This window comes from Genypterus blacodes, unplaced genomic scaffold, assembly GCF_046128005.1.
Source record: "Genypterus blacodes isolate CSIRO-AG114 ecotype Tasmania unplaced genomic scaffold, CSIRO-AGI_Gbla_v1 ptg000156l_1, whole genome shotgun sequence".
Lineage (NCBI taxonomy): Eukaryota > Metazoa > Chordata > Actinopteri > Ophidiiformes > Ophidiidae > Genypterus > Genypterus blacodes.
The window spans coordinates 6,808,874-6,832,107 of NW_027466957.1; the positions used below are offsets into that span (position 1 = coordinate 6,808,874).

The 23,234-nt window shown below is 45.7% G+C and overlaps 2 protein-coding genes across 2 annotated transcripts; one reads left to right on the forward strand and one right to left on the reverse strand.

The window, feature by feature from the left end:
* The first annotated feature begins 2,746 nt into the window (after window positions 1–2,746).
* On the forward strand, window positions 2,747–15,890 carry cacnb3a (calcium channel, voltage-dependent, beta 3a). Its single transcript, XM_076167205.1, has 14 exons — window positions 2,747–2,840; window positions 3,669–3,761; window positions 9,283–9,402; window positions 9,661–9,783; window positions 9,882–9,997; window positions 10,093–10,172; window positions 10,282–10,301; window positions 10,475–10,552; window positions 10,744–10,802; window positions 10,917–11,017; window positions 11,119–11,270; window positions 11,367–11,462; window positions 11,568–11,738; window positions 13,095–15,890. Exons 1-14 carry the CDS (start codon window positions 2,760–2,762, stop codon window positions 13,527–13,529), a joined length of 1,725 nt encoding a protein of 574 aa, XP_076023320.1. The 5' UTR covers window positions 2,747–2,759; the 3' UTR covers window positions 13,530–15,890.
* A 614-nt stretch (window positions 15,891–16,504) lies between these two features.
* Window positions 16,505–21,884, reverse strand: ddx23 (DEAD (Asp-Glu-Ala-Asp) box polypeptide 23). The gene is made up of 17 exons (XM_076166906.1): window positions 21,803–21,884; window positions 21,034–21,203; window positions 20,823–20,942; window positions 20,637–20,730; window positions 20,474–20,539; window positions 20,235–20,373; window positions 20,004–20,137; window positions 19,723–19,835; window positions 19,494–19,637; window positions 19,049–19,274; window positions 18,798–18,943; window positions 18,529–18,706; window positions 18,094–18,336; window positions 17,844–17,995; window positions 17,639–17,747; window positions 17,340–17,514; window positions 16,505–17,224 (listed from the first exon to the last, which is right to left on the reverse strand). The coding sequence occupies exons 2-17, from the start codon at window positions 21,201–21,203 to the stop codon at window positions 17,001–17,003; spliced, it is 2,433 nt and encodes an 810-aa protein (XP_076023021.1). The 5' UTR covers window positions 21,803–21,884; the 3' UTR covers window positions 16,505–17,000.
* Window positions 21,885–23,234: the final 1,350 nt, after the last annotated feature.

The window sequence follows — 23,234 nt, forward strand, 5'->3', positions numbered from 1 at the left end:
TTTCAATGTTATGAGCTCTTGATGCCTATGTTGCAACGTTCAAGTTATGTATTTAGATTGGTGAGATCGTTACATATCCAGCTATCCTAGCTTTGTGTAAAACCATTATAATCAATAATAAATCAATAAGATACTGTCTTACAGGAGTCTTAATCTTTCACTTCACAATTTGATGACTTTATCTCTGTTAATTAGCTAATTATGAAATAAAATGTAAATATCCTACATTCTATTTTTTCTAAAAATGTAAAGGCTGTATCAGGAGTCAATTACTGAAGAATGATTCTTTTCCGACAATTCAATAAAGCAAAAACCTTGATTTTCTTGTTATTCTAAATATAGTCCATAGAAGATAAATATAAAACACAGCCTGCATCTGTGTAAAACAATGCCTCATTATCACAAATTCACACAGTATGATCATGTGTGCATACCAGACTGTGAGCAAACACAAAAGACACAGCATCTCTCAGATAAACAGTCAAGCACTAAAAATCAAATTGATGTTGGGATCAATCATAAATGTTTTTATTAGTAGTATTGGTGATCTCATTTCTCTATGAGCACATCCATGATTTATGTAGCTGCTGAGCTTAAGTATGGAGTGAAGTTTAGAGGAGGGGAGGGATGGGTTGAAAAGGGTAAAGTAAATAAGCGTCTGTTTGCCCAGTGCTCAGCTGACTATATTATAGCCATGTTTTGCCCTCCAGCAAGGTGGCGGTTCACTGCTGTCTGCTTCCTCTTAACAGTAGTGCTGTTCCTCTTTTAAGCTGAGTGTAATCTATCTATCTATCTATCTATCTATCTATCTATCTATCTATCTATCTATCTATCTATCTATCTATCTATCTATCTATCTATCTATCTATCTATCTATCTATCTTCTGTACACTAACCAATCATAAATGAAGAAGATTCTTTGAAAAGCTTTAACCTCCAATAGATATGAAGAGATTATAGTCATTATAGTTACAGAGACCCATACATTTTCCCTTTATAGACTCAGAATTAAACATGATGCCAGCATGTGTTGTGGTGAAAAATAGTCTGTTTTACACTGCAGTTTCCTCAGCTTGAATGATGTCGCCCAGCCCCCTCATGCTCAGCTGCAGCTTTTAATACAGTATATGACTTATTGTAATATTGTCATCACCAGTATGTTCTGAGTAGTACTTTGAAACTGACAGGCCATGGATTTTGCTAGGCTGGTGCACAGTGTTTTTGTCATGTCTGGTACTGTGGCGTTCTTTGGAATGCATGTTAAAACAGAACCTAACTGTGCAATAAAACTGAAAGAACTTCGTCGATTTTAATGCAAAGAATATCCCCATGTGCATGCAAACATGGCCACACCACTGAAACACAACACAAAAGGAAAAAGGGGAACATTCCTTCTTCCTCCTGCTCTTTCAATTGATTAATCAAATGTGAATTGCAACTCTGAGAAGGAGTGACGTTGAAACCACTCCTATGTGATGCCGATTCCAAAGCTAAAATAATGAAGGGAACGGGCCGGCCATCACTGAGCAGGTATATGGTCAGAGTGTGAAAACAGAGGGCAAAGGGTGGATGGATCAAAGCAAACACATGGCAGGAGGGTTGCTCATAGGTAGCAAACCAAGAGATCTGGGGTACAGTGACTTTCAACGGGGTGGTGGCCATGACATTGGAGTAGCAGATGGATCTGTTTCGGTGACCTGGGAACTGGAAAGACAATCTGGACCACTCAGGGGGGCCCCAAAGATGCTATAGGAACAGATGGGATAACTCAGGAGGAGGGCACAAAGGAGATGGACCACAGAGGAGCCAAAGAACAGCTCCACCAAAAAACCAAAACAACCCATAAATAGCACCAACCACCAATCTGGGTGGAGAGGCGAGTTCCTGGAAGACCAGGCAGGGGAGGAATAAATACAGGGCTTCAGCTGCGCCAGTAATGCTCAACATGGTGCTGGAGAGGTGAGGGAGCGAGGAAGAAGCTCTGCCCAGGATGCCGACATACAGTTTGATGGAGAAATATGTGTCTCGCCGCTGAACAGTGGACAATACAGAGCCACTGAACAGTGTGGTACACCTTGGCCACAAAATCACAACACTACTACAGAGCGTCTGAGAAGCTTGATTGTCTGGGGTGGAAAATATCTGATAGAGATCGAAGGGCAAGCTTTGTAATGAATGAAGATAAGGAATGAAATTAATTGTTTAAAGATGGGTGATGGTCATTATGATTATTTAAAACATTTGGGGGGTGTTGTTGTTCTTTAAAAAGATGCTAAATTAGCTGGAATTACAATTACAATTATCTGGAATTAAGCAAATAATTGTATTTTTTTTCTCAAAGGACAGACGGTATGAATTAATCCTTGTGCCAATTGTGCCAACCTTGAACCCGGAGAGAGAGAGAGAGAGAGAGAGAGAGAGAGAGAGAGAGAGAGAGAGAGAGAGAGAGAGAGAGAGAGAGAGAGAGAGAGAGAGAGAGAGATGCTCATTTCAGAGGCTCGCTCCAGTGATGACGCTTACTTACACCGTATCGGTTATTTTAGCTCTCGGTATTTCTATGTATCCCTCGCTCGCGGTTTGTTTGGTGTGTGTTGTCTAGGGTGAAGGAGTAGTGTGTATCCTCCATATCGCCAGGTCTCTCCCCCATGTTTCCCCCCTCCTCCTCCTCCTCCTCCGCACATCGATGCCTCTCGTGCGCCTCGGCTCCTCCGCTCACCGATGTCCGCGCGCCTCCCGCCTCCCCCGCGCTCTCTCGATAGATGGTGCAAGTCAAAATGTCCAAATCGCCCGTAGACCCTCTGTCTGCTGTGGAGACCGGCTCACAGACGCACTATTTCCAGGTAAGGTTCCCTCACTTCTCCACGACACACACACACTCTCTCTCTCTCCGTCTGTGTGTGTCTCTCTCTCGTTTATATATATAAATATATGGGTAAAATGGTTGGCTAATTTCCTGCTACTTGTTGTTGAAATTGAGGCGCCGCGGCGGCAAAGCGAAGCCACTTTTTCCTTCTTCTCCGCCTTCTCTCAAACTGCAGATTTTGATGCTGAGCGTGGGGGAAAGCGACAACAAAGTGGGTTCACAATATAATTCCACCCCCCCTAAATAAAAACACGTTAAAGCGTCCGACATGTAAGACACAAACCGGGGGGGCCTTTGTGGATCCCGCAACGGTGCATTGTTGTGTTTATTTCGACGCGTTTTGTGCCATTAGCCGGTTTAACGCTCGGACGGAGACACAGGGCGGACCAGGAGCACGATTTTGCGGAGCTGCGTTGCTGGTTTGACGCTGTGGTAAAGGTGCAACAACACAGCCGAGTCCCCCGAGTCACCTGTAGCCCAAATGTAGAGGCCCTGTCAGCGGCTGTGATTGAGAAAGCCTAGGGGGGGGGTGCACACGGACCACCATGGGCTAGATTTACCCTATCCTACTGCTATATCTATCTATCTATCTATCTATCTATCTATCTATCTATCTATCTATCTATCTATCTATCTCTCTCTCTCTCTCTCTCTCTCTGTCTCTCTCTCTCTCTCTCTCTCTCTCTCTCTCTCTCTCTCTCTCTCTCTCTCTCTCTCTCTCTCTCTCTCTCTCTCTACCCACCCAGCCATCTATGTATGTATCTATCTATCTATTCATCCATCCATCTGTGTGTTTCTACCACAGCTGCCCAGGAAGTTGCCTAAAAGAAAGAGCCGCTTCAAACGCTCAGATGGCAGCACGTCCTCCGACACAACCTCCAGCTTCATCAAACGGCAGGTAAAAGGAAGAAAAAAAGCCCTCGATGATGCTTCAAGATGTCCCTCTCCTTTCTTTACACACTCACATACAGAGACACACACACACACACACACTGGATCACTGATTGTAGGTAGTCCCACTTAATGGCTGTTGAAGCTGATGTTGAAGCTTTGATGCTCTAAAGTTGCTCTTGTCGTGTTGTTTGTTGTGTTGAGGTTTCTTCATTTTGTTGATGATGGTAACATGTTCCAAAATGGCATGTTGTAGTTCTCTGAGCTCTATTATAAAACATTTCTGCTCTGCATCTCCATCTAGTATTTACTGTCGCTGCTTCACCTCCTGCAATTTTGTATCTTGCCCAGCAGAGGGCAGCAGAAGCATGTGGAACCTGGCAGTGTGTTGCATGAAAATCCCAAACACAACCCAGTTATTTTAATTAATGTTTCCAGGTCAAGTGAGCATAAAAGCCTGATAGAGATTTGACGTTATTTAACAAAATCATTTCAACAGGAACAAGAGGGAGTTTCTCATGGTTCAGGTTCCCCCTCACGCTGTCAATCCATAGGTATAGATAATTATGATTGAAGTTTCTGGGTCGCTCCTGAACACGTCTTATATCTATATACTGTTTAGGTCCAATCAATTTATCCACATAACTGACAATGAGACATATAATCACATATTTACTGTACATTTGTGCTGAACTGGAAACCAGATAGATAGATAGATAGATAGATAGATAGATAGATAGATAGCTTATGTTAATTATATATATGCTCTCAGAATGCAATTTAAAAACAAATTGGTCATAAAATAAAATGCTACATTAGAGGTTTATGGAATTGGAATTAAAGGTGTAAGGGTGTTGAGCCGGACTGTTTGAGCTGATCATTATAGTAAATGCTTTTTAAGTGTTAGTGACATGAGTGTAATTCAATCTACGACACCGCAGGGAATGTTTAGGTTACAGTAGCACCATGTAGCACTACAACAGTGAGGGGATATGGAGCTGGGAGGAAGAGAAAGAATGAAAGAAAGGGGCTGAGCAGGCATCTTCAGAGGAGAAGGAGGAGGTGGGTGGCATTAGTTATGGGGGGCTTAATGACAATCTCCAGATTCCTGGAGAATATTGCACGTCTTCAAATATTCATGATGCTCATTTTGGAGGCCTGATGTGTTCGCTTCATTGTTCACATGAGCACCTTTAGGCTTTTTTGTTGTCATGTCAGCCATGCTGCTTTGCACCTTCACAACAGCCCCCCCCCCCCCCCCCACCTCACACACACAACCACAGAGCAAGTAATGAGTAAATTTCAGGAGCGGAGCAGGTAGTTTCTTGTGTGTGATAGGGGTGGGGTGTCTATGGAGGAGCAGTGGAGTATGACTCATTTCTGCAGCAGGATACAATAAGCAGTATGCTGCCATAAGAGAGAGAGAGAGAGTGTGTGTGTGTGTGTGTGTGTTATATGTAGGACACAAGGCTTGGAAAAAGGGGGGGAGAGAAATCCTAGGGGTGCGTGTGTGTGATTTCTCCTTTATACCTGTGTGTGCTAGATAGCAGTTGATGGAAAGAGACAAAGAAATGTGATGAGGCAGTGAAAAAGAGAGTGAAGAAGTGATCAAGTGACGCACCGGGTAAAAAACTGTGTGTTTGTGTGTGTGGATGGTGGCAGGGGGGTGGGGGGTGTGGAAGGTGTTGCCAACATCTGCTCCAGTGCAGGTCGTCCCTCTAGGAGCCGGGACACAGCGAGTGTGCCTGCGTACACAGCATGTAGTGTAGAGAGAGAGGGACAGGCAGCAGCTCTTCACTGAGTGAGTACCAACCACTAAAAATTCTTCTTCTTCTTCTTCTTCTTCTTCTTCTTCTTCTCTTACCCCCCTACCCTATTTTTCTCCGTCTCCCCTTCTCCCCTCTCACCCTTGTGTATATCGTTACTGCTCCTCTTTCTCTTCTTCATCCCTCATTTTCTTAGTTTCCCTCCTCTTGTTTCTCTCCTTTTTCTGCTTCCCCATCACTTTCCACCTCGCCTCACTCTCTCTCCCCTTTTCACCATTTTCCTCGCGCAGCCTGGTGATTGATCCATTTGACTTTTGCCTGAGCTTGACTTTGATATGATATACCCACAGAATGATTTATTGCTGTGTGTATCCGGGAGGCGTGTGCAGGTAAAACTTGCTGACACAGAATTCAAACCGCACAGTTAATCGAACACTTTGTGAAATGAGATATTTGGCTACTGGCTTTCCAAATTGCTGGAGTTTGCAGTTTTTCTTTGCTGGGAGAGGAGAAATATATTCCGCTGTATCGCAGAGAAATGAGATGTTGGTGTTTGCATGCTATCGTTGTCTCACATCACTGGAAGAGACCACAGCAGCGTTTTTGCATGTTCTACTTCATCGTATTTTACAGATACACATGCTTCTGTGTTTCTCCCTCCTCCCAGTAAAGCCACTGGTTTCCATTCATTTCACTGCAGAGATGTGAGACTCAACACACAGATCCTTTTATCTGCTTTCATTGTCATCAAAGTGACACTAGTCTAGCAGCAATGAAGGGGAAAGTACAAATCATTGTCTCACACATACACACACACACATAATTCAAAACCACACAGTAAAAGAATGCTGAGTGAAATGATGCCTTCAGCTTGTTTACGCTTTAAAGTCTCTGCAATTAGTATGGTTTTGACATGTATGTTCATGAATCCTACTGAGCAAAGGAAACAAATAAATAACGACGCCAGGAATTAAAACCACTGCCTACAACGGTGAGCAGTAACTAAGCCACTGAGCCAATTTGAATAATGTTCAACATTGTGACAAGGGACCAATTACTGGATCACCATCAGTGTTTGGCAATTTTATAATGAACAAAATCTGAACGGAGAAATCGTCAGTTAATCTGTTCAGAATCCAGCGGCACAGCAGCAAATCTGCACTTTCATCCTCTGGCGTCATTGGCTAAGCATTTCTTCCAGTATTATGTCATTGTATTTGATAAACAGATACGTTTGTCATCGCAGTCAGCCGTCACTTTGACCGGCCACTGAATGAGTAACAAAATGTTTGGTAAACATAAACAGCTTCATGCTAAAAACAATGACCTCCAATTCTATAGTGCGGGTTGTGCCCCGTGTGTGTGTGTGTGGACTTTGCTATTCTGACAATTAGTGGGGCAAAGGACTAAAGTTTGACCTGAGGAAATGTATTTTGTACAGTATTCCTGTCAGACCCTGAAGGGGGCGCTGAATAGAAGTCAGATCAGCATCAGAATAATTACAGTTCATCATCTGGGGACAATGAATGACTGAGCCAAGATCTCATATCTGTCTGCCTCTGGTGTGTGAGGATGAATTGGCCCCTTGGAGGACCCGACTCACCGGATGAAACACTTCCCCTTGGGGGGGGGGGGGTCATCAGTGTTGCAGTGTGTGAAGAATGCTCACAAGAATGGAACAGGAGTTAAATTTAGCCCCCAGACAGATGCATTAGCAGTGAAAAAAACAAGAACCCCTCAGACTGGTCACATCACTCCGCTCTGCATTGCAGCGTAGCTTCGCTCCCGCCGCTTACACGCCCGTTTCTGCTCGGTGTGTGTGTGTATGTGCGCTTCCCGGCTGTAAAGAGAGAGCTGTTGCAGTTAGAGCCTTATCTTTATCAGGCTCTACTGTCTTAATCAGCCAAATATGCAAGTCTCTCTTCCTCTCTCTCTCTTTCTCTCTCTCTCTCTCTCTCTCTCTGCAACCCTCTCTCTCTCTCTCTCTCTCCCACCCTCTCTCTCTCTCTCTCTCTCTCTCTCTCTCCCTCACCCTCTCTCTCTCTGCAACCCTCTCTCTTTCTCTCTCTCCCACCCTCTCTCTCTCTCTGCGATGAGGAGAGATATCAGGGTCTCACTGCACTCCTTCAAACCATTTTATTATGTTCTAATCTCATCTTCCCCCTGAGATAGCCTCGCTTTATCTCGCCCGTATAAATCGTTTCCGGCCGTCCGTCAGTCACGCTGGCTTCTCCGCTCGTCCCTCTCTCTCATCCCTCTCTGTCCCATTCCTCCCTCAGCCCTCCTCCTCTGGTGCAGTGTTGGAAATCAGGTCTGGTTATCTAACGCAGACACACACGCACAAAAACAAGAAAGGAGCAGAGATGTTCTCAGGCTGGTTCTCTGGGGCGGCGTAGATAAAAATAAATGTGCACCAGGTTATGTGTGTGTGTGTGTGTGTGTGTGTGTGTGTGTGTGTGTGTGTGTGTGTGTGTGTTTTAAAGTGCAGAGGAAGCAGAGGTGGTTGTTGTTTCTGATGTCTGGCTACTTTTCTGTATTTTGAGGCTGAATCTCTCTTTGTAGTGTTGTTGCTAATTGGTTCTCCTGAGGATTTCTGTGTGTTGGCCAGGTAAGATGGATGACCGAGACCAGCCGGTGGGAAACAGAGGAGAAATCTGTGTTACACGCATTCTTTCTTCCTGCGTATTATGTGATTGCCCCAGTATGGAGAAGTGATATAAACACTGCAGGTACCTGTTAGCTTCAGCGTCTAATCGCCTCCCTCTCTCTCTCTCTCTCTCTCTCTCTCTCTCTCTCTCTCCCTCTCTCTCTTGTCCTCCTCCACTTCCTCCATCCTTCTCGTCTCTGCGTTCTCTCGGCTGACTCGGCTTTGTTTGCCGCAGCTTTTCTCACCGCTGACAGATTCAGGACTGAGTTCTTTCTGGAGAAGCCAAAGAGAAACCAAATATAGAAGAGCTGAGGCAACGAACACAGACACACACAGAGAGAGAGAGAGAGAGAGAGAGAGAGAGAGAGATACACCCACAAACTGCTACCCCCCATATTCTTCTCATTACTCTTTAGAAATCACCACCAGAGTCTGGATGCAAACGCAGCATGATCTGATTAATTTGACATGTATGACGCAGCCGCTCTAAGGTCTTTGCACCGTAGCAGAATAATCACAGGAGCCTCACAGATTGAGACCCAAACTCAGCAGCAGCACCAGCGATTCTTTCACTGGTGTCAAATGTTCCTTTGTTTTCTTTATTGCTGCTTTGGGCAAAATGTTCCAGCGATCCCTGGGATGTGTCCTCACACAGCGCACAATGAAAAATGATAGCCGGCATATATTTTGCTAATGAGGAGGCATCTCTGGAGAGTAAAGGGGGGATAAAGGATGTATACATGCTGCACTGTGGGGGATGATGGGATGGATCGGGGCCAAGCAGGAGAGAGGAGGAAGCAGTTGCCTCCTTTGTGCTATATTTGGTCCACCAGAAGATAGCTGGTGTGGGAGAGCAATGCATTGTATTGTGAACACACACAAACACACACACATGCAGGCCCACATGAATGTGTCTATGAATACATACACACCTGCACTCAAGCACACAGCAGAACAGAGAAAGGAAGAAGTAAACGTCGTCTGATGTGAATCTGCCTCAGCGTTCTTGGTAGATTGTGTTGATCATAATAAACGTGTCCTCAGTGTAACAGTGTAAATACAAACAATAACATGTCCGTTATATATCCTAACCCCGCCCCCTTTTCTCCTGACAGGGCTCGGCCGATTCCTACACCAGTAGACCGTCGGATTCCGACCTGTCAGCAGAGGAGGACCGCGAGGCGTATCGGCGTGAAGCCGAACGCCAGGCACAGCTGCAGCTCGACAGAGCCAAGGTAACACAAGCAGCATGACGAGGGCGACACGGGGGGCTGTTCAAGTGTTCAAGTGGTGTGCAGGTTATAGATAATGTCTGTCTGTATATAGCTGTTTGTACTGTGTGTCCCTGCAGATCTAGGAGTGAGTCTGTATTATGTACTGTAACTCCTCTGTGGAGGGTACAGGATACACACTGCATACAACTCAATGCCCTTCCTGGAGCACAGACTGCTCTCTGACCTGTGTGTTCTTGTCCCTGCTTATTCCTTCTGCAGTCCAAACCTGTAGCGTTTGCAGTAAAGACCAATGTGAGTTACTGTGGAGCTCTGGACGAGGATTGTCCCGTCCAAGGAGCTGCAGTCAACTTCGATGCCAAAGACTTCCTGCACATCAAAGAAGTGAGTCTGAACCTGCCTCATGTTTGAGCAAGGCACATTTCTGTCACTGTCAGTCAGAGACAGGTTTGAAAGTGGTGCTCTGGTTCTGAAACTAACAGAAGTACAACAATGACTGGTGGATCGGCCGTCTGGTGAAGGAAGGCGCCGACATCGCCTTCATCCCCAGCCCGCTACGACTGGAGGCCATGAGACTCAAACAGGAGCAGAAACAGAGGTGCTCTCACTTCACTCTTCTTATTGTTACTCTTACTCTAACATTATGTGTAACTTCAATCTTCTCTGTCATAATTTCGTCTTGTGTTATTGCAGGAAAACAGGGGGAAACTCCTCCAGTCTGGGCGACATGGTGACTGGGAACTGGAGAACAACACCGCCATCTGCAGGTGAATGTAAGTACTACAGACATCCTCCCCAGGCCTGAGCTCCTCCTCTCCACCAACAAACTGTAACCTTTACCCCTTTTTGCCACCATTGATTGTAAATTCTTGTCTTCACAAGCTAAACAGAAGCAAAAACAGGTAGGCTTGTATGTCTGCGTGATCGTGACAGAATGCATCATTTTTGACTTTGTGAAGGGACATAGAGTGTTATTGATTTCCCAGGGAATAAACCCAACCCCCAATCTTTTGTCAAGCTTTCTCCCTCACTGTTTTGTCATCTTTCTCTCCTTGTCCTCCCCTATTTCCGGCAGGAGCACGTCCCTCCCTACGACGTGGTGCCCTCCATGAGGCCCGTGGTCCTCGTGGGACCATCGTTGAAGGGCTATGAGGTCGGCCTCTCCTTATTCCAGCTCTCTCACTGTTAAACCTCTCCCTACATCACTGCAGTCTGTGTTCTCTGGTCACCTGAGTTTAGCTCAGAGACCAAATCATCAAATCCATGCCTTAATTGATCCTGTTTGTTCTCTTATTGCTGTGTTTTGTGTTTTCTCCTCTGATCCTCGTCGCCGTGCTCACTCAGGTGACAGATATGATGCAGAAAGCCCTTTTCGACTTTCTGAAACACAGGTTCGAGGGAAGGTCAGTAAAATAAATACATTACAGATTAACCCCTGTTGCAACAGAAAGCGTGCTCTTCAGTTGATCCGTATATTTCTCCCACTATACTTTGTGACGGTCGTCTGACATTTGCAGAATCTCAATTACCCGTGTAACTGCCGACCTGTCGTTAGCCAAGAGATCCGTCCTGAACAAAAGGCCCATCATGGAGAGGTCCAACACTCGCTCCAGTTTAGGTGAATGTGCTAGAGTCAGCAGGAAAGCGCCGCCACACCTACAGTCTACAGAAACAATAAGCTCACACACTCACAAAATTCAATTTGACACATTTATGCAGCGGAGGTCCAGAGTGAGATCGAGAGGATATTTGAGCTCGCCAAGACCCTGCAGCTGGTTGTCCTGGACGCAGACACCATCAACCATCCCGCACAGCTCGCCAAAACCTCCCTCGCACCCATCGTCGTCTACGTCAAAGTCACCTCACCCAAGGTACAACATGTCGTACCTTGCCTTTTGCCGGACTTTGACCCCCCTCCTTTGTCCTCATCCTTGACCTCTTAAACCTGTCCTGCGTTCTTCCCGCAGGTGCTCCATAGGCTGGTCAAATCCAGAGGGAAGTCTCAGAGCAAACACCTAAATGTACAGATGATGGCTGCAGACAAACTCTCTCAGTGCCCCCCAGTAGGTGGAGCCACTGAGCGCAGCCTTCTCTTCCACTTGATTGGTTATGATACAGAAAAAAATACAGAATTGACATTTTTCTGTGGATTTTTGTTTCACTTGTAGGATATGTTTGATGTCATTTTGGATGAGAACCAGCTGGAAGACGCCTGCGAGCATCTGGCTGAATACTTAGAGGTCTACTGGCGCGCCACTCACCTGCCGGGCACCACGCCTCTCAACCCCTTGCTGGAGCAGAGTCTGATGACGCCGCCCTCTGCCATCTCTAGCCTACAGGTGAGCTCGTCTCCTGCTTAGCGTCGCCACACAGTCTCACACCAATACCAGGAGCTGTATGTACGTAGGAATCTTATTGTGAAGGTGTTGTATGTTGTCACTGTCCTGAGCAGCTCTTCCCATCCCAGATTCTCACTCCTGTGTCATTATTTATTGTCTCCAATTGTCTGTCTGTCCTCTCACTCATCCGTGCTTAACATTTTTGCAGTTTTCTGAAACACAGGAATTAATTGAATGATCGCTTACAAAACGGGGTGAGTAGTAGGGTTTATATATATATATATATATATATATATATTTATACTGTATATATCTGCACTCTCAACCCCAACAACCCCCCCTCACACCTGCCACTGCACCCTGAAACACACAGGCTGAGACAGTGAATGAACAGCACTTGTGGTTTATTCATTCCGATCTCACCACAGAGACGATGATGTGTTTTTATTTCTTGCATCCTGCCTCCCTTTCCTCCACTCCGATGGTCTCCAGTTATGTAACACTGCCTCTACAAGTGTTCTGGGAGAAAATTCACAAAGCAGCTCAACCGCCCAATCAGGGACAGACACTGGCAGTCAGTGTGGTTTGAACGGGTGTTGCTCCTCAGCGAGCCTTTGCTTTGTGAATGGCTCCCCTCCTCACAGCAGCACTTCATGCTATCAGGAATGGTAATGCTGATTAAAGGCATACAGTATGAGGAATGCTTGGAGAGCCGATTCACTAAAATGATACAGAATTTACATGAGACTGAGACCATAATATCAGTGCAACATGTTTTATGTGCATCCATTAAAACGTTTCATTTCTTTTGTTCCGTGTGTGTGTTTCTACGCTGAATACACAAGCGGGTGGATGAAATACTGTCAGTGCATGAAAGAGGAGTTTAACTTTAAAGTGACTATGACAACACTGAAGACAAAGAACTCATATTAGGTCGCTTATCGGTTATTGTTTAAGACCAAACTTCCACGAAAGTGACCATCACACAGTAAGTCAGTGGTCCTTAGTGTGACTTTGTATAAAGCCCTAATAATAATAATATAATAATAGTGCCAGACTGAGAGATTTAACCACAAACAATGGCCAAAATCACTCAGTTTAAAAAAATCATCATTTATTTCACTTTAAATTTAACTTTTATTAACAATTCGAGGTATTCCCAGTTATTTAAGAGTTTGAGTCCTTTTTGGTGTTGTGTGTCATGACTTCATCCACCCCGGTGTGTTAGAGAACGAGCTTCAGTATGAGACACAAACTACACCTGGATGAGGTCATGGTCTCTAAAGCTTTCCTTTTTTCTTCTCTCCTTCTTTTCTTTTGTTCTTCCATCTCTCCGTCGCGAACACCGACCTCCAGAACCCGAACAAAAACGAGCCGCAGCCTCGCGAGGCGGTGGGCTTGGAGGGTGACGAGGAGGAGGAAGCAGGAGAGGAGGCCCTCTCCCCGTTGGAGCAGGACAGTCTTATGCCTTCTGATGAGGCCAGTGACTCCCTGTCTCGTGGCCGGAGAGGGAGCCCGGGCCACAGGGGGGGCAAGGAGGAAGAAGAAGAAGAGGAGGAGGAGGAAGAGGAGGAGGAGGAGGAGGAGGAAGAAGAGGATGAGTATGCATCCCCCTGCCACACTCGCACATACAGGGACATGTACCCCCCTCGCGGCGGGCACCCCGGCAGCACCCACAGCGCCAACGGGCACGAGTCACAGGACAGGCTGCTCCAACGTGACGCTCAGCAAGGTCACAACCAGAGGAACAACAGGCAGCGCAGCCGCCCGTGGCCACGAGACACCTACTGAGGAGCAAGGGCGCCCAGCCTCCAGCTCACCCCGGCCCTCCCGCCGTCTCCGCGCTCCCAAACCTGACATTTATAGACGAAAGACCAACTTCACACCCAAAACTCAAACGTCGATCATAGGTGGCCTCAGAATCGAACAGGAACACGTGCCCAGTTTATTAAAGTACAAAACCCAAAGTCTATTTTTAAAGAAGCAGTGTTTAGTATTTACAATCACAATCTTCCTCACTCCCAGTTTTTACATGATCTAAAGCAAAAGGGATGTAACGACCTCAGCAGCAGGGTGCAGTTCTTCAGTCAACAGGGCTACTCACCTCTGCAGTGGTACCAGCTGTACGCAAACTCTAACTTTAGCTGCTTTGCCTAAGGTTTCTCTATTGTAGGATGTCTCATAAACTGGCCTTAAAATTCCTAAGACTTTTAACTATCTTTAGTATTGCATGTATCAATATAATTATGTTATAAGACTATTTGCACATTAACGTCAGAACAGGAACTGAATGATCTTTATGGATATGTAGGAATGTCTACCGTTGAATCCATTTATGGGAAATCCTAATGCATTTGAATATAATGTATATATACTGAATGGGCAACTGGTTTTCTTTCATCATGACTTAGGTTGGATCGATTGTGTTAATATGGACTTGTTTGTTGTTACTCTGTGTTCAGTCGAGATAGTTTTTACTTTGACGGTCTCTAAATGACTTTTACAATGTAAGCGGTGTGAAGCTGCAGTGCGGTATCAGTGTCACTTACATTCTGGGTACCACTTGTCTTTGCTATTGCACAATCACACCAACACCTGTACACACACCTGAAGGGGCACCGAGAATGTAAACACAATTCAGGAGGGGAACATTAGTGTAGGACGGACAGATGATTTGCCAATGATTTGCTTGTTTACACGGAGTCATTCCCACAAACCCGAGCACATGCAGGTCAGGTCAGATCCAGGCATCAGAGAATGTAAGCTTGCATGCCTTTGCACCTCCGGCACCACGTGGCGTTTCCAACCCAACCAACTGCCCTGTAATTCGATTGTAGCACGTTATTGATTGTAGCATCCACACACTTTTCACACGTTTTCACTCTAATTTCATCCCATTTGCGTTGTTGTTGTTATTGTTGTTGTCGTCGTCGTTACCTGTGTGTAGTTTCACAGTTGAGCACAGATTAGGTTTCACATTCCTCAGGTGTCCCCCGTGCAGGCGAGTCCCACCACCAGACACACACTCGTCTCGCTCAACTGGTCACTTTCACGCAAGGAGTGTGTGTGGCGTGGTCCTCTCATGTTTCTGTAGTCCCTAAAGGACTTCACAGCTGTAGCACCCGTGACATGATGTCATTCTGTTCCTGCACCGTCAGTTCATGAGCCGATGAGTTGGATGTTGTGTTCATACAGGGTTTATAGGAGGCGGCTTTAAGAATGACTGGTTTACTGCTTCCATGTCTCACAGATATCTTTATCTAGTCTTCTGTATATTTTGGAGAGAAAAAAAATCAGCATGATTGAGAAAAAAAACGGAAAAAAATCTATGCAAGTCTTGCATGAAACCTGATTGTTTCTTTTTACGGTTAAGTATTTTAGTAATGCATTGATTCCGGTTCTCCTCGTCGTCTTGTAGTGATAGTCTTGTCTTTGGGGCTATTCACTCTGAAATGCAGCAGTCCAGCCCACAATACTATTACTAAACATTTGAATGCATCAAATGATTCAACAGTGAAAGTTCCTATCGGGAGCATTTCTTTCTCTCCACGTGATTTTAGCTGAAGTGGTGGATGGGAATATTTGATGAACTTTTAAAATCGGAAAATTGTGTATTTCTTACCCCAAATTAGGCTACTTTTTTGTGATGTTATTTGTGAGAGGAATGACATTTAACGAATCCCTGCATGTCTTAGTTTGACTTATTTGCTATTATGACTTTATTTTGGCAGAGTATGTTTTTCAAAGCGGACCAATTTAGTAACTGATCAGAGCAGTTCAGGTTTTTCAATTGAAGCACAATTTTTACAAGGGTCTTAATTTACTTCCCTCTGTCTTATTCTGTATGCAATACTAAGCTGAACATGAAAAAAAAAAAAAAAAAACGTTTAACGCCTTAGACCATCTGGACTTCCTCTTTTTTGTGTGAGTAGAAAAAAAGAATTGCACTACTTTTTGTTGGGATGATTGCTTTGTAATGCAATAACTGCACTAAATATAACCATGTGTCCACCAGACTACCACAGCGTGCTAGCGTGAACCAACACGCCTCTTCCCTCTATTTATCAAAAGAGACAGCAAATGTGTAAAAAGTGAGACATTTCCTGCCTGATGCTGTATAGAATGCTTTCTATTTGAAAATAGATTTACAATGCTAAGTAAAAAAAAAAAAATACTTCAATAAAGATGACGTTTTATGTACTTTTAATTGTTTTGGTGTTTTTTGTATTCTATCCTTATTCCCCGTTGTATAAATGTATCCTTGGAGCTTTTTCTGCATAGTAGTATTATGATTATGCAATTTGATGCATAGCGTTTCCATATATAGGACGATGTGTTTAGCCTTAGCGATATTTTGCCACGCAATTGTCTCACATCTTCTGAGACGTATTGAAAGCTTCTGTTTTGAGAGAAGATGTGTACAAAGGTGGAGAGATAATGTCACACAGGGATGAGCTGTTTACAGTCTGATGTACAGGCATCAGGAGTAAACTCACAGCAGTTAGACCAGTGGTTCTCAAACTGGGGGGTTACAGGGGGGACGATATTAAACCCGGCACCAGTTTTGCGCGCGCGGGCGCCAGGAACGTCACGGACACGTTTTTGCTTTTGGATTATTTCCGGCCACCGGGACCGCTGTCCGAATACACCGGTGAGTTAGGCGATATTAAACCAGTTTTGCGCGCGCGGGCGCCGGGAAAGTCACATACAACACGTTTTTGCCTCCAGAAGGTTAAACTGCATTACATATGACACTTACACAGTAATGACATGACTTATCTTACATTTAATGTATTCTTTGTATACAAATGTTGCTGCTTAAAATGTTTCACCACAATCGGGTCAAAAGGTCGCACCCTGATCAAAAATAATGACCTCGGATTTAAGTTGAAACTTAAAGAATTGTAATTGAGGGGGGGAAAGCAAACATTACTCCTGTTCAGCTACATTACACTCATCTTAGGCAGTGTTTATCAAATTTAATAAACTACAAAATAGTAGATTTTATACAACACATTTCAGAGAAAGAGTGATGATCCACAATCCCATTGCGTCTCTCTTCTCTTCACAGAACCATGAGTCCATGTTGCATCACATTCACTGATGGGAATAATGTCAAAGCAACACAGTTAATCTATTATAACCCAGAGTGGAAAGAAATGCACATTTGTCAAGAAACAAGCAAAAACAACGAGAGTAAAAGAGCCTGAAGCTCATTATGCGAGTGTGAGGTCCAGTTTGTACTGAAACAGCCCGAGCACGTCAAGCGAAGATGGTCTCCTCGCGCCTTTTTTTGGTCAGAATGGTTCCAGGTTTGTGCTGAGCGTCCGGGTGGTTGGCCAGCTCGGGGGGGCAGGTGGACACCGGACTCTCCAGGATCGCCTGCTTCAAGTCGTAGAACACAGCCGAGTCCTCCTTAGTGAGGAAGGTCATGGCCACACCGCTCTTACCAGCACGACCGGTACGACCAATACGATGGATATAGTCTGCAAGAGAGAGAGAGAGAGAGAGAAGAAAAAGGTTTATTACAGATAATCAATCGCCATCTGGCAAAGTAAAGCATCATCCATTGCACACTGAGCAGAGACTGAGGCCTCTTACCTTCAATGTTCTTGGCCATGTCGTAGTTAATGACCATGGAAACATCTTGGATGTCGATACCTCGACCAGCCACGTCTGTGGCCACCAGGATGTCTTTGGCTCCAGCTTTGAGATTGGAGAGGGCAAACTCTCTCTGCTCCTGGCCTTTGCCACCGTGCAACGTACAAGCATTGTACTGGGGAGAGAGGAAGAGGAGGATGAGGGGAACAGTGGGTGAGACCAAGCGGAGCACACGTTGTGATGCATCGTTTATCTTTTCCGTCATGTTTGAATTCTAATCCATGTATGAAGAGATTTACCCCCATCTTCTCCAGAGACTTGGCCAGCACGTCACAACCCTTCTTCTGGTTGACAAATATGATGATGGGCGGTTCAAAGCCGTGGGCCAACACCTCCAGCATCTTCTTCCTGCGCCGCACACAGCCCAGAACAGATTAGTACTTTAAACACACGTCAAACACATGAGCGCCTCATTTGTTTGCCGTTTGTGCGTCTGCTCTTTACCTTTTCTCTCCCTCGCCCATGAGCAGAACCTTCTGTTCCACTCTCTCGTGAGGTTTACCAGCCGAGCCGATGTAAACCACAGCTGCACGTCTCAAGTAGCTCCTGGCCAGTCGCTCCACAGCTGGAGGCATGGTGGCGGTGAACATGACGGTCTGCAAGACAAAAGGGTACACAACGTGAGGAGATGCACGTAAAGAGGCGGAGCACCTGGAGGACGACAAACCCGTGTGTGAACGCAGCGTGAACCTACTTGTCTGTATTTATGTTTGCCAGATTCAAAGTTCATCGTCATTTTCTCGGGGTCCTCCGCTTCGTCCGTGTCTGGTTTCTGATTGGTCACTGGAATGTACTCCAGAATCTTCTGGACGTCCGGCTCGAAGCCCATGTCAATCATACGATCGGCCTCGTCCAGGACCACGTACGTGCAGCGGCCGAGGACCAGGTAGCGGTTCTCAAGCACGTCGATGAGACGACCGGGAGTGGCGATGACAATCTGTTAGAGGGGACACGAGGACAGTTGGTGAGTGTATGTGTGTGTGTGTGTGTAAGAGGCCGACGGGGCTCAGGACTGGACTTCGTCACAACATGTACAGATCTCAAGAAACTTTAGGTCTTCACAAGCAGTTGGTGCCTGTTGAGACCTAATTGCAGGCGACTTTGTGAGCGCAGACGGCGGTGGCTTCACCTCACAGCCCATCCTGAGGCGGAAGCCCTGATCCTCTCTGGAGATTCCTCCGATCACGGCCACGGTCCGGATGCCGAGCGGTTTGCCGAATTTGATGGTCTCCTCCTCGATCTGCTGCGCCAACTCACGAGTCGGGGCCAGAATGACGGCGTACGGCCCCTGATCTGAGTCTTCAATCCTGCAAGAGGAGACAAACACCGGGCAGATGAGTGGGTGAGTGTGTGTGAGTGAGTGAGCTAGAGAGAGAGAGACACTTTCAGATGTGTTACCTGTCGATCTTGGGCAGGGTGGTGATCCAGACGAGCAGCGGGATGAGGAAAGCGGCCGTTTTACCGCTACCCGTCTCAGCCACGCCGATGATGTCGCGGTTCTGCAGACCAATGGGGATGGCCTGCCTCTGGATGGGCGTGGGGTCCTGGTGAGAGCGGGAGGAAACGGAGGGCAAAGTGTGAGAGACAAGACCAGGAAAACTCGGTTACCATCAAATCCCGGCGCCGGCCCCTCTGTCACGCTGTCTGACCTTGTAGCCGCACTTGTCGATGACCTCCAGGATGTGATCGGGCAGCATGTACTCCTTCCAGTTCCTGATGGGGTTGGGGATCTTGCCCCCCTTGGTTGTGATGCTGTAGTCCTCCCTGAAGATTCTCCAGTCCCTGTCCGTCATCTCCTCCAGCTTCTTCTGGGACCAGTGCCGGTCGTCCCAGCGCTGCTTGGCCTCCTTCTTGCGCATCTTCTTCAGCCTCACCCTGATGAGGAGGAGCGAGGGAGGAGGGGGGCAGAGTTTAGATGTTCAGTCAGACGGAGAGGAGCAATGTTTCAAAGAATGTTGCCGTCAATTTTTAAACTTAATCGACGCTTTAAAAGACTGTAAACGTTTTGTTGGTGCATTCAGGTTTAAGGTACGAATGAGGAGCAAAACCTTCATCACCAGAAGCAATCAAAGTCATCCAATGGGCTTTACTCACTCCTCTTGCTCCTTCTCCTCCAGCGTGCGCCTCTTCTCCATCAGGTCGCCATAGAAACGCGACTGTTCCCTTTTCTGCTGCTTGAGGTCGATGCCGGCGATGAAGCCGCGGCCGTAGAGCTGCACGTGGTGCTTCTCTTTGTAACTGCAGGAGGAGGAAGAGGAAGGTCACACAGCGCTTTAGCCTGCTGAGGCCAATCACATGTTCACGTGACAGAACCTGGACTCACATAGGGTTGTAGTCCACCGACGTGTCTTCAGACGCGTCCCACTCAAACACAAACTTCCTGTCGTTAAGGTGTCGCGTTCGCCGGCGCTTCTTGACCCCGCCCAGGTATCGCTCCTGCAGAGGCCAGACGTTTACAACATGAACAGCAACCGAGACGAGCCGCATCATTCACTCGCCTGTGTGTGTGTGTGTGTGTGTGTGTGTGTGTGTGTGTGTGTGTGTGTGTGTGTGTGTGTGTGTGTGTGTGTGTGTGTGTGTGTGTGTGTGTGTGTGTGTGTGTACCTTGATGGCGTGGAGCTCTTTGCTTTTATCTTTCTCCTCCCTCATCTTCTGCCGTCCGTCGTCTTCCTCGTTCCCATTGTTTTCCCGCTCCATCCGTTCTCGCCGCTCTCGTCTCTCTCTTTCCTGTGGATCCTCTGGAAACACAAATCCTCAGTCCGACCGATTCCATCACAATAACACAAAAAAGACAACATCTTTAACTGAAGCCGACGGGGGGACGATGACACTCACCCATCATTTTCCTCCCTGTGTCCTGGAACATCCTCCTCTTCTTCCTCTCCTCATCTATCATCCTCCTCCTCTCCTCTGTCTGCTGCTCGCGGCGTTTCAGAGCCTCGGCTTCTCGCTCGGCTTTGGACAGGAACTTGGGCTGGAAAGGACGGAGAGGGACGAAGAGAGGTGAGCAAAGAATCTCAAATCGCAAGACGGCAAAAACAAGGCAGGGAAGACTCCGGGTGAAAGCTCCCCACCTTCGCCTCAGCTTCCTCCTCTGCCTTCTTCTTAGCGAGGAGCTCCTCCAGAGACAACGGCTGGACCTGAGGAGAAGAAACACAAAGTCTCACAACAAAAGAAAACATTTGGAAAAAAACGGCGGAGAGTGATGACAAGATTTCACCGAAAGCGACTCCACACCTTCTCCTTCTTCTTCTTGTCTTCATCCTCCTCCTCCGTCTTGATGTCCTTCTCCTTCTTCAACTTGGAATCCTTCGACTTTGGGGACAAACTTCTGCAAAACCACAAACCAAAACAAACTGCTGCATTAAATTGCACGCAAAAAACAACTCAATTCAAAGTGATTGAGGCACGGCGTGGACAGACCTGGACCTCCTGCCGCGGTCTTTATCCCGTCGGTGTCCGTCCCTGTCCTTTCTCCCTCTGTCTCTGTCCTTGTCCCTCTCCCGCTCCTTGTCTCTCTCCTTGTCTTTCATGCGACGGTCTCTGCCGTGAAGAAACAAAACCGGGTTATTGAGGAAACAAGTTTCAAATTCAACAGACGAGCTTCAGTGTGGGGGTTTGGGCGCAGCGTCACCTGTCGGGGGATTTGGAGCGGCCGCGTTCTCGAGATCGGTGGCGTTTGTTTCGTGCCGGCGAGGATTTGCTTCTCTGTTCTCGTTCTCGCGAGCGACTGCGTTTCTTTTCTCGGTCTTTGGACGCCGCCGAGGAGTCTGCCTCCTTCTTGTCTGAGGAGTCCGCCGCCATCTGGAACGGTAGAGAGCGAAGTGTGAACTGAGTGAAAACACTTGGAGACACATGTAAGTTTGAATTACGTTACTCTGCTCCCACTTGATGGTTTTAGCACAAACAGGAGAATAGATTTACTTCATTTAATTTTAACATAATACATAATTTTACTTTCATTTATAACATTCTGACCCCGGAGGATAATCATACGGTGGTAGTTCTTCATATCGCACAGTATTATTGTGTTTTTGAGTGTAAACATTGTAGAAATGGACGGCATTACTACTAAAAACTCTGGCAGAATGGCTTTAAACGCAATGTGATGTGACGTAAGAACTATTTCTGTCAGGTTGGCTGGTCTGGTTTGTTCATAGAGTCTTAACTGTTAAAAAAAGCTTCAAAAACACAAACAGTACTTTCGCTCCTGCAGGTCTAACGAACAGCGGCGTACAAGCTAGCGTCCTGCGTTAGCTAACAACTTACCTAATATGAATTCAGATTACGTACAGAGGCTGCTAAAGCATGCAAAAACACACACTGAGCTAAATATGCCCTGCCGTTTAGGAACACTGTCTTTAGAAATACATAAGTAAAGACAAAAAAAAGTAAGGCCTTACCTTGAAGAATGAGCAACAAAGTACTTGCGATTTGTGTGCGCTTTCAAGAAGACGCCATGATGTCGGGCACGAGCTGAGGTTACGCGGGGATTATGGGAAATGTAGTTGAGAGATTTTCGAATCAATCGACGCTGAAGCGGGTTTAGACTACACTTCCCAGAAAAGTGAGCGGTTCTCGCAGGACCCCAATTGTTTGGCAGAAGAACACCAAAGTGCCGGTTCAGAAATAAGCCACAGTGCTCCTTTTCAGTCGCCAGATGGCAGACATGCTACGTATTAGCACGATATAAAGTTTTACTGTCTGTCTGTCTGTCTGTCTGTCTGTCTGTCTGTCTGTCTGTCTGTCTATCTCTCTATCGCTCTGTCTCTCTATCTATCTATCTATCTGGATAATATATGGATAATAATACAAAATACATAATAATACAAAGACACTATTAGTCAATTTCAAAAGTCAATTTCAAAGGATTTGATGCAGTAGAAGGAGCTACAGTAATTTGAGTTTGTTAATTTTTTATCGACCTAAAGACAGGAGCCAGACATGCCTGTGTGTGTGTGTGTGTGTGTGTGTGTGTGTGTGTGTGTGTGCTGATTCATATTCTGGACTTGTCTTTTATACCACAGAGATATCAGCAGAGATTCATGAGCCCTTCTGAAGGTGAAACACTCTCAGCAGGAACAGATCAAAGTTGAGGCTATAAAATATGTACAAAGTAGAGACAACATGGTGGAGAAGAAAATAACAAGATTTGCAGATTAAATGTCAATCTTACTGTACCGCAGGAAAACTCTGTATTTAATATGGCTTATTTTATATTTAAATGTGCTTTTGTTTCCTAATGAATAAAGCATTTGTGATTTAAGCTAATCCTTTATATTCCATATTTTCTACTATTCTATTTATTTAGATTGCTACCTGTTTCACTCTAACATTGCTATGAAACGCTTAGACTTGTGTTTCATGTTCACACTTCCAAGTAATTAAATAATGAATAACACAACATAAACTTGCTATTTTTTGTAATTGTAGAGCCTGGATTAGATTTGACCATAAAGATCAACTGCTAGTTTGCGGTTGTTATGATATGATATGATATGATATGATATGATATGATATGATATGATATGATATGATATGATATGATATGTAATATGATAACAATAATACCAATAATGTTGTTGTTGTTGTTGATGATGATGACATTTTTTCCCCACTGCCTATTAATAACAGACTTGTACAAACAAGAGCTCAATATGCGTGGATTTTCCAAATCATGCTGTTTAGAGTCCATTCTTGTGAGCATAAAGCAGCCAAACTTATTGCCACATACGTACAGATTTAGCAGCTCCTGACTCAGTCTTTGCTGATATTGAATAACTGTCCCCAGATGCACACATTACAACAGTAACCTTCTTCCCCCAACTCCTATCT

What these genes read in the sequence shown, in the direction of transcription:
- ddx23 (XM_076166906.1), bottom strand. Translation starts at nt 21,203, where the DNA reads ATGGCGGCGGACTCCTCAGACAAGAAGGAGGCAGACTCCTCGGCGGCG. An exon ending in GACCGCGGCAGGAGGTCCAG is followed by an intron (nt 20,731 to 20,822) that starts GTCTGTCCACGC and finishes GTGGTTTTGCAG; the next exon opens with AAGTTTGTCCCCAAAGTCGA. An exon ending in ACCCTGCCCAAGATCGACAG is followed by an intron (nt 18,707 to 18,797) that starts GTAACACATCTG and finishes CTCCTCTTGCAG; the next exon opens with GATTGAAGACTCAGATCAGG.
- cacnb3a (XM_076167205.1), top strand. Translation starts at nt 2,760, where the DNA reads ATGGTGCAAGTCAAAATGTCCAAATCGCCCGTAGACCCTCTGTCTGCT. An exon ending in CCAGCTTCATCAAACGGCAG is followed by an intron (nt 3,762 to 9,282) that starts GTAAAAGGAAGA and finishes TTCTCCTGACAG; the next exon opens with GGCTCGGCCGATTCCTACAC. An exon ending in AAACACAGGTTCGAGGGAAG is followed by an intron (nt 10,803 to 10,916) that starts GTCAGTAAAATA and finishes TGACATTTGCAG; the next exon opens with AATCTCAATTACCCGTGTAA.